The sequence below is a fragment of the Loa loa genome (genome assembly GCF_000183805.2).
Source record: "Loa loa unplaced genomic scaffold supercont3.112, whole genome shotgun sequence".
Taxonomy (NCBI): Eukaryota; Metazoa; Nematoda; class Chromadorea; order Rhabditida; family Onchocercidae; genus Loa; species Loa loa.
This window is the reverse complement of record NW_018108292.1, coordinates 40,442-50,612: the sequence shown is the minus strand read 5'-3', so window position 1 is coordinate 50,612 and position 10,171 is coordinate 40,442. Positions and strand designations below refer to the sequence as shown.

Sequence of the window (10,171 nt, the reverse complement as noted above, 5' to 3'; positions counted from 1 at the left end):
GAATGAACTTGATAATTACTTGATAATTAACCAAAGAATGAACTTGATAATTACTTGATAATTAACCAAAGAATGAACTTGATAATTACTTGATAATTAACCAAAGAATGAACTTGATAATTACTTGATAATTAACCAAAGAATGAACTTGATAATTACTTGAGAAGAAAGGGAAAAACAATCACTAAATTCGTAGTTTTCGTAGAAAAACAATCACTAAATTCGTAGTTTAGTAAAAAAAGGATATTTTGAATAATCGATTCGATTCATTCATCCTTTGACACATTAGACAAATCATTCAGGATATATTCCTATATATATCATATTATTAAGGTTCAGGAATTAATAAATAACAATTAAATGCAATAATTAAATATAACAATTAATAAGTCATCTCATTTTTTTCCCCATTAATTAAATCTAACAAGCTATATTTTAATTAGTAATTTTGATTAAAATATTGCTAATACGGTATGAATTAATTTGTTAATTGTTAAATTTTCAGATATACTAAAACCGATGCACCATTGATGCTTATCGTTCAACTTATGGTACCATTGATCATTTGGCAAATAATACTTGGTGTATCATTTTTTCCGGATGAATTTATCGCCCAATTCTTGGATGATTTTTATGGACATGATGGTGCAGCTGGTGATCAACCATTCAATCAACCATCTTCAAATCTTATCGATACCATTCATTCACATGGTGATGTACCACAAACACCTGTAATAGCAGTAGCAGATGAACAAATTTCATTTAATTTATTGTTCTAATATTTTCATTCGTTTCTTCTTCTTTTTTTCTTTTCGCTTTTATACGTATTTCATTATCATGTAAGTATTTAATTCTGTTACTAGAATTAAAATTAAAATGAATTAAAGTTAATTCGATTAATATACATGAATTTTATGAAGCTTAATTTTAAGATAAAATTGTTAGCTACCCTATGCAACAAATTAAGATAAAGCAGGATAATATTAGCCTAGGAGATCAGTTTTCATATAATGGATGGTTTAGGCCCTGAGATGCACATCCAATTACGAGCTTTCTAACCGTAACAATGAAAGAATATATTTTGACAGTTGGAATTTTTCCCAAATTTTCTTTTTTTTTTAATTCTAAGTCATTCAATGAGTATTCGATAATAGTTATTGAGCAGAAGGAACGGGAAGAGTTAAAGCTTTCAGGAAACCAAATATGTAGAAAAAAAAAAAATGAAATATAGGGATCTGAAGAAATCGGAGAGTGGAAAGCAAACATTAAACATAGTGGGAAATGGAATAAGTTACCAAAACGAATTGGAAAAAAAAAAAAACTGCACTCAATATTATCCTGCACAGATCTCTTGCTAAAATAGGAAGCTAACAGTTGGAGGATTGAAAAACTGCAAATGATAATATATAACTTCCGTAGAAAACATTTCAAAATTAAAACTTCCAATTGGCAAAAAATAAATCCAACATGAAAGACAAAATTTTGACGAACATCTCGAGCATATATTTCATAAACTTTTGCATCATCCCAACCATTGTTCAATTTAAGCCTTCAAGAATGCATTTTATATTTCACATGAGTACTCAATCTCACTGCAAACGATGCTCCTTTTATTGCAAGCAAATTTTCAACAAACAATAACCAAAATTATAACCTTTCAAATAAACAATCTCTTACAGCGAACAAACAAAGTCTGTAAGATAGAAACAGAGAATTTAAATTTCGAGATTCATACTTTCCTGCAACAGCAATAAAACAATAATGGCTAAGAATAAGCCTGTTTACAAATAACGAAGCAAAAAGAACTTAGCCAAAAGAAGTCTCAGTTTGGTATTCTCAATTTCGATACTAACAGCTTACGAATAACGCAGCTAACAAATTCTTCATCTTTTATCAAGTGAAACTAAGAAACCAGAGTGAAATCCTATCCCATCAGCTGAAAAATCCACAAAGGGTTATCAGAACAAGATAAAATGTTAAAATGCATACAACAGGAAATAATTTTTACGCAAGAATCAGAACAAGAAACTACGGGTAAGAGATTTCCATATCCATAGATGAGTAATTCTACCTTTTCACAATGTGGGAAGCAAATTTCTACCAGAAGAATAGCATATAAGTCATCTTCATCTTACCTGGCATTATAATTTATTTCAAGCTTGTTATTGAAGATTCTCAAGGCCTGAATGGCAATTATCAGTTATTTCTAAACATATTTGTCCTTTCTTATTTTTAAATTACAAATGCTGTAAGAATTTTGTATTTCTTCCTATTTTTACCGAAAAGGAGCTTTATATGGCTTCTAATTTTTGAATATAAAATTTATCCGTTATAACTTGCTTAATCAGAGTGGCACTAAACTGTTGTACCTAATCTGAAAACAAAACACGTTACGAGATAAATGTTCTACATAAAGGAATTTATTAGATATGAGCTACATAATATTCCTACTTTTCTTCAAAACTGTTTTGTTCTTTGTTCCCACAAACTTGGCACTTTTGCTTCGTTTTAACTTGTTGGGTGGAAATTTTCTCTTGTGAATTCGCTTCTTTGACATTCTGGTTGGTTTACTATTCGGGACGGCTCCATTCGCAGATTCCTGGAAATGCATTAGTCATACAGTTCCAAATTACCTGCATTTACAGCTCCGGTTATCGGCAATTTATTTTCCATAGAAAGATTGAATATGATTTGATGTGTGATGGAGATCAATACCATATATTAAAATCGCATCTCACATTAAAGTAAAAGAATTTCGCATAAATCGAAAGTATGGAACTGTATTTCAGTTCTGCTCAACAGTCAATTCAATTCTCCTCAATACAATCAATTCTGTCAATTCTGCCCAATTCTGTCACATTTTGCTACTGAAAACAAACATACTTTCGAAAGATTGCTCTCCGACATATCCACATCGGTTTGCATCTTTTCAACTGGAAGCTTTTGCTGATATTTCTAAAAAATTACGAAATCTTTCGGTGCTAACATATCGCATTACAAAATCCTTAATGCATCTTGAACATAAAAGTAAAAATAAAATGAAAACCTTTCGAATGGTTCCACTTGAAATTGATTTCTTCTTCATTACAGACTTTCCTAAAAATTAAACGAAAAATGAACAGACATCTACAGTCCAATGGCAACGTAAGCATGTCAAGAGTACCAAGAGGATGTTGCAGCAACATTCTGATCATTTCGAAACTTAGAATCAAAATGCCGCTAGACAAGGAACGAACAAAAGTGCAATTGTAAACTTTAATCAAAATTCACTTTCAGAATTACTAAAGGAACGATCCTTAATATATGCTTATGCAAACTATAATGGGAAGAAAACCTCCTAAATGCCTATAAAATTGAAATGTTTTCACAGCTTTTCTTTTGAACTTCGCAAAACCAAGTTTTTTTTCAATATACCGAAAAGTTTAGCATTAACTTCGAATCACAAGAGAAGTCGAAGCATTACTATGGAACCAGTATTCCTCATGCACAACTATTTCAAAACATCTGGCTTCATTATATCCGTATTTACAATATGACAATTCCATTACGCAAGATCTTACAAGACGAATGAAGTAAAAAATAAATGTTAACATCATAAAATATCATGGAAAAACTGACCTTTGATACCTACTTGCTCTGAATTACCATTTTGTATTTTGTTTTTGGAAGTAATAGGATTCTTGTCTTTCAGCTCATCAGATAAGCCTGCGTTTTTCTGAAAATTAAAATTTTCCTGAAAAGGAATATTCTATTGTAGTTTAACTTTACAACATGAAATTTGACTTCAACACACAAAGTTCTTGAACATTGAGAAGTTGATAGAATTAAGTAGAAAATATGACGAGAACGGTATTGCGTCAGAAGTAACAAATAAATTTGCAAATAAATAAGCCACTAAGTATAGAAGAACCGAAGAAAGTAGACTGGTCTTAAATCCAGTTTCAAGGATACGTTTTGTTGATCCTACAGTAAACAAACCACTTATTTTACAACAGCTGAAGCTGACATATAGCACCGGAATATGAGGAAGAATTAGTCTTTCTCATTACAACACAATTATTTGAAAAATAATAAAAATAACATATAATAACACAGCATTCGAAAAGCTGTAACTTACTGCTGACTTTGAATTTGACAGTTTTTTGAATTTTGCCACAAAGAATCCATCGATATTATGAACATGTGGATAATATCGCCGAGTAAGACTGAGTGATGGGTGGAAGCGATATTCTCGGAATCTGAATTTAATTAAGATTTTTAAAAACCTTTTTTTTAAAAAACTCTTGAAAAACTTCTAAGACTTTTAAAAAGAAAAACAGAAAAGGAACCACCCATATGCAATATTTACTTCGTAAAACCTTGCACACCGATATCTAATCCCATTGCCACAAGTTTACAATCTCGTTTTCTTAATGCATAATCCACTACTGCTTCATTTTCTTCTACCTGAAACAGAAAACGACTCTTGAAAAAAACCCAGTTTAACAACAAAACAGCGATATTGTCATTCGTATATGACAATATCATTTACGAAAGCACAGGAAGCACTAAAAACTAATAACTGGAAAAAGTACTGGAATAACTTCAAAAAACAAGAAAAAAAAGCTATGAACGGATGAGGAACTTTTTTGGATGCCGAAAACAAAGACGTTTAAAGCTATCAGATAAAAACACATGGGTTACACTTACTAGAACAGAGCATGTCGAGTAAACCAGATAACCGCCAGTTTTTGAATTTGCATTAATAGAATCCAGAGCAGCGAGTATCAGTTCCCGCTGCAAAGTATGACACCGTTGAACATCTTGACTATCACGTCGTGTTTTCACACTTTCATCTTTCCAGATTACACCTGTTCCTGAGCATGGTGCATCCAACAGAACACGATCGAAACCTGAAATGGAATTTTAGATTTTGCACAATAAGAAATTAAGTTGCTGGTTAAAGAACTTCAAGACCTAAACAGATTCACATTTTCGAAAATCTGATTTTATTATTAAATCTAGATCAGTTTTACTATTATTTGATGAGATTACCACTGTTGTTAATAAACGGAATTAAAAGACGCCAAGAAATCCAGTAACCCAAACTTTAATAGCAATATCATTATTGCTTATATAATTACTATAAAATAATAAGCATATCATCTAGCTAACGTTCATAATGCCCGTATTTTTCAGCCATTTGATCAGAAATACAATAAAAAATGAAGCGTTTCCACAAACCTTGAGGCATAATTTTTGCAAATTCTCGCCCATCTAAATTACTTACAACTGCATTATTCACTCCCAAACGATGCAGATTACCAATAACTGCACGACAACGCTGCATCTACAAAGCAACTAGGTCAAACTAAGGATATAAACGTATGTGGTAAGACAAATCTGAAATAAAATTTAATTGCAAGAATTGGGAGAAAAAGTAAACCCAATACCACCCCCTCCTTTCTCTCTGAAAAAGGAAAGTAATTCGCAAAGTGGTCCGGTTTTTCCCACATGCACAACCCTAAATCCGTATCATCTTGTTTTATTATTATCAAGAAAAAACATTTCGGGATTCTGAAAGCACTTACATTGGCATCATTTGCATAAAGAACTCCAGTATTTTTCATTAATGCTGCAATATGAGATGATTTACCACCCGGTGCAGAACACACATCTAGTATAGTTTCTTCCGGTTGTGGCGCTAAAGCCATCACTGGAAGAAAGGAACTTAATCCCTGCAGCATATAATGCCCAGCAAGATATTCCGGAGTTGCACCTAAAAAATGAGATTAAATTTTGCATTTCTTTTTTTTTTTGTGTGACAAAATTTGTGTAACAGATGCAATGGAGAACATACCAACAGGAACCTGACTATCATACACAATTAAGCCAACTTTAGTCCATTCTGCTGCTGGATCGACGTTCATTCCTCTTAAAGAAATAAATCCTTTTTTTTATTTAATTTCATGCCTCTTAAAGAAATAAATTCTTTTTTTTTTTGAATTTAATCGCCAGTATTTTGAATTCAGCGAACAACCGTTATTTTACTTCACGTTTTTTCTTGTTGTGTCATTTCATTCTGTTCGCTCCTTGACTAATTACAAAATCAGGGCACAAATATCATTTTTATGGATACTATCTAGTTAGATCCAAGAGATAACAGTCCAAATCTCCAATCCAAACAGTTTGGAATACCAGAATCATTTGAGGTGATAAATTTGAAGGAGCTGAAGGATTACCTGTTGATAAGATTCCTTGCCAACTCAGCACGTCGAGTTTTCAATGAATTTGAGCGTATGATTACAGGTCGTGGCTGTTCGTTTGCTTCCAGAAATTCTAGTAACTGCAATAGGAAGAATTTCCAATAAAAGTTCCTATTCCAATAGGATATATAAAAACACCTGGAACGGTATAACGAGTACAGCGGGGAGCAGAATAAATGCAACTAGCTGTTGCACAGTTATTTGTTAGTGATACTCCTAGTTATCCTGAACATCATAAATTATATCATCCCTTACTTAATACTAATGAGCAGTGATAAGTAGGATGAGAAGCTTTGTAAAGGCCAAAAAACTTAAAATATGAATATGACAATATAAGAAGAATTAAATTTCGGACACTTGCTTCTGCGTCAGAAACAATGCATTTTTTTTTTTTTTTGTTTTTGTCACATAAAACACATAGTTACTTACCTCTGTTCCATTCGGAAAAATACCCATGAATTTTTGAATTAAATATTCATTATAACCGTAGTAACTGCATAAATCTTTTGTGAGAACAGAAATATATTCGCCTCGACTTCTAAAAACATTTTCAGATGAATAATAGTAATAAAATAAATATAATGGTAGTTGAATTATCGTGGGAAGTAACGTAAGAGTATTCTGATATCCATCGGAATTCAAAAATTAACAGCAGAGGGTTAATAATATGCAGTACTATTTTGTTGATGCTATGAACCTAAAATGTTTTTCGAAGAAATGAAGGAAAATTTAAATTTACACATGTCAATTAATTAAACAATATTCGAAATGGGACATTTTTTAATGAGAGCACTAGCATGCAGAAAAGGACTGCACTATAATTTTGGAAATGAGTTAATGCACCGGTTTGGGTCACGTCGACTTTTGAAATCACCAAGCACTTGGAAAACGTCAGAGATACGTTGCTTTAATATTCGTAAATTAGGTGTCTGTTTTAGTTCATCCTCGATTTCTTCAACTGACGGCAGTTTGTATTTTTCACCGCTTTCGATATTCAATAACAATTCATCATCAGCAAGTTTTCTAAAAGTCATAAGTAAAGTTAGTCATAACAACGTATATTTTTGTAAATCATAACAACGTATATTTTTGTAAACTGCTCAAGAAACTCTTTGAATTCCACTCTAGCATAAGTTTGTTACAGATAAATTGGAAAGACAGTTTTTTTTTTTCATCAATTTAACCACAACTATTTATATTTTTCACATATTTAACCACAAAATCAGAACAGACTCTGAAAATTGTCTCCTTAAAAAACAAAAAAGTAAACACTAATAGAAATATTTGCAGCTCCGAATTACAACTTACTCATCATTTTTCTTCTTTCTTTCCAATCTGCGAGATTTTTTCTCTACTGGCAAATCGTCTGCATCTGATTCTGATAGATCACTTGAGGAAAAACAATCATTTCCCATATCACTATCACCGTCTTCAGCTAAAATTAAACATCTTTCACCACTTTTGAAGTTATAAATTTTTGCAAAATCCATTCCAAACTCATTTTTCTGCTCATTTATTGCCTTCGGAAAGATTTCTGCGTTTCAGTTTCTTATCATAATGGAAATTTCGACCTCAAAAATTGTATCTTTGTGTGGTATTCAACTTTAACATTAAAAATGTTCGAAATACAGAAGAAAAAAACTAACAAGCAGTGTTTAAACCAGAAAAGCCCTCTCCACGTACATCGCTATCGTTCTGAAATTCAAAACACACAAAATTAAACAATCAACACAAAATCAACACAAATGCTAATCAACACAGAAAATAACAACAATAATAATAATAGCATTTCTGAATGTTTGTTATAGGTCAAAAGAGCTGTTAAAGATCACTTACTGACGTAAGGAACTGCGGAATTTTTCACAACCACTCAAAATGATATAATTAAAGCATATCATACAACAAAACTCACCTCAAATAAAGGCATCTTCTCTGAATTCAGATTTTCTGTACTTTTTTCCACTTCTCTCTTTGTCTGAGTTTTTTGAATTTTTCCGACCAATATTTTTTCCCTGGTTGAGGAATCCTGGAAATAATCCAATTAGTTTAAAAATTTAAATGCTGCTCTTGTTTCCTAGTTTGTGCTCACTATGAAAGTTAGGACACTCTGTGTATCCTTTACTTACTGTAATTACCGGCAAAAGTACCTTGTGTCTTGGAACACATAGAGAAGTGGACTAAAATGCAAGCCAAATAATAAAACCTGTATGATGACCAGAAGAGTTTTCGGGATGAATGAAAAGATCCATTAAAGGCCAAAATCAATTTAACATGCAAAATTACATTTGAAAACACATATAAATATGAACTCCACAAGGAATATTCAAAAAAAAAAGTAGTCGAAAAACTTTCGTATCATTTCTTACCTTCTCCTCTTTCGTTGATCCCATCTTTTTCCTCTTGACAGCCTTAGGACTGATATTTTCTTGAATCTGCAACTGTTAAGAAAAAAATAAATTTTTAATTCCATGTATTTTCTAATCTGAGATTTTGAATGTATCTAAAAAATATGACTAACAAATGTCCCTGTGAATTTGTCACTTTCTAATCAAATAGCAAAATATACCACGTATTTTAATGGATATTAATAACTTCCGTTACCCCAAAATCTCTATTCTGTGGTTTGGCAAATTTTTTCTCATAATATAGGAGTTCCATCAGACACTACTCTATTCATATAGTGAACTCATAATATAAAAAATACAAGTCAATCATAAGTCAATCTGTTTGCTTTTCAAATGCGACAGAAGCAAAGCAGATCTTGATCAAGATGCGGGTAATTGGACTACATTGAATACTGTTAGCCATAATGTGACAGAGAGGCAACATAACAATAGAAATTGATATATTGTCACTGTTACATTAGTTTCAGCAATGTTTGTATAGTGATATACAATAAAAGTTCTACTACAAAAACTAAGAATTATTTCAAAAATTCAACTCTTTCACCTTCTGAATGAGTTGCTGAGTATTCTTCGTCTCTGTGGCTGGCTCCTTCTCGGTTTTAATAGTTCCATCTTTCTTCAACTTCTTTTTCCCTATTCGCTTAGCAAAACCGTCTCGCCTAAGCTGCTTCTCAGTCAACTTATTCTCTCCTAAAACCATCTGAAAAACCGCTCAATTAAAAAATACATATAATTTTTTTTTTTAAACTCCACTGAATCCTGTCTTAGAAAAAAATCCTGTTTGCATTTGATTTTTCGCACGACGCTTATTAACTACACCTATATTTTCATTGAAGAACAAGGATAAATTACAAGCAAATAATTTTCAAAGATCTGAAGATTTTGATTAAACGTGTTAAAGTTTAAATTCTAGAATGTTGAATCCAGTCAAATATTATTTCAGGAAAAAAAAACACAGTTCTATCAATGATGACTGCATTTACCGAAATGTGACATCATAGATATTTGTGAAATCCGTTTCTTTACTGCTGAAATATTTTACTTTAAAGGATCCAACTGTCATTTCAGAATGATGCTTGTTAATGAGAGAAATGCAACAATTACAATAATCAACATATAATCTGCAAAACAGGTCCAAGAGAAAGGAGAAAAAAAGTTCTGAACAGACCAACAAGTTAAATAAAGGTCATTCTTCAACACATAGAAAGCTTACTTGTCAAACAAACTGTATCCTTTTTATTTTTACTTAATGATTTTCCAGATAAAATACATCGTCTTGTCTGCACATACTTTTTCCGTGATAATTTCTTATCTTAATTGATCATTTGGAAGAACCGTTCAAACAGTAACAATAGACTAATCCACGACCTTTTACATTTTCCGTTCCTAACCTTTCAATCTACTCTTCGTTCTTGTTTCAGTATCCATCAATGATTAGCTCATATATATATATATATATATATATATATATATATATATATATATATATATATATATATATATATATATATATATTATTAT

At 31.5% G+C, this 10,171-nt stretch overlaps 2 protein-coding genes across 2 annotated transcripts in view; one reads left to right on the top strand and one right to left on the bottom strand.

The window, feature by feature from the left end:
- Positions 1-548: 548 nt before the first annotated feature.
- LOAG_09544 (hypothetical protein) lies at positions 549-779 on the top strand (the record flags this gene model as incomplete). The annotated part of the gene is made up of 1 exon (XM_003145071.1): positions 549-779. One exon carries the CDS (start codon positions 549-551, stop codon positions 777-779), a length of 231 nt encoding a protein of 76 aa, XP_003145119.1.
- A 1,556-nt stretch (positions 780-2,335) lies between these two features.
- LOAG_09543 (nucleolar protein) overlaps positions 2,336-10,171 on the bottom strand; it is an 8,854-nt gene continuing 1,018 nt past the window's right edge. Inside the window, exons 2-19 of the mRNA XM_020447959.1 lie at positions 9,195-9,350; positions 8,612-8,677; positions 8,158-8,271; positions 7,892-7,940; positions 7,554-7,680; positions 7,089-7,268; positions 6,675-6,783; positions 6,222-6,325; positions 5,840-5,913; positions 5,571-5,758; positions 5,224-5,329; positions 4,690-4,892; positions 4,349-4,446; positions 4,118-4,238; positions 3,619-3,715; positions 3,047-3,096; positions 2,884-2,955; positions 2,336-2,599 (exon numbers count right to left, since the gene is read on the bottom strand). Of these exons, the coding sequence (XP_020301860.1) occupies positions 2,435-2,599; positions 2,884-2,955; positions 3,047-3,096; positions 3,619-3,715; positions 4,118-4,238; positions 4,349-4,446; positions 4,690-4,892; positions 5,224-5,329; positions 5,571-5,758; positions 5,840-5,913; positions 6,222-6,325; positions 6,675-6,783; positions 7,089-7,268; positions 7,554-7,680; positions 7,892-7,940; positions 8,158-8,271; positions 8,612-8,677; positions 9,195-9,350 (2,079 nt within the window). The 3' untranslated portion in view covers positions 2,336-2,434. The remainder of the gene's footprint in view (positions 2,600-2,883; positions 2,956-3,046; positions 3,097-3,618; positions 3,716-4,117; positions 4,239-4,348; positions 4,447-4,689; positions 4,893-5,223; positions 5,330-5,570; positions 5,759-5,839; positions 5,914-6,221; positions 6,326-6,674; positions 6,784-7,088; positions 7,269-7,553; positions 7,681-7,891; positions 7,941-8,157; positions 8,272-8,611; positions 8,678-9,194; positions 9,351-10,171) is intronic.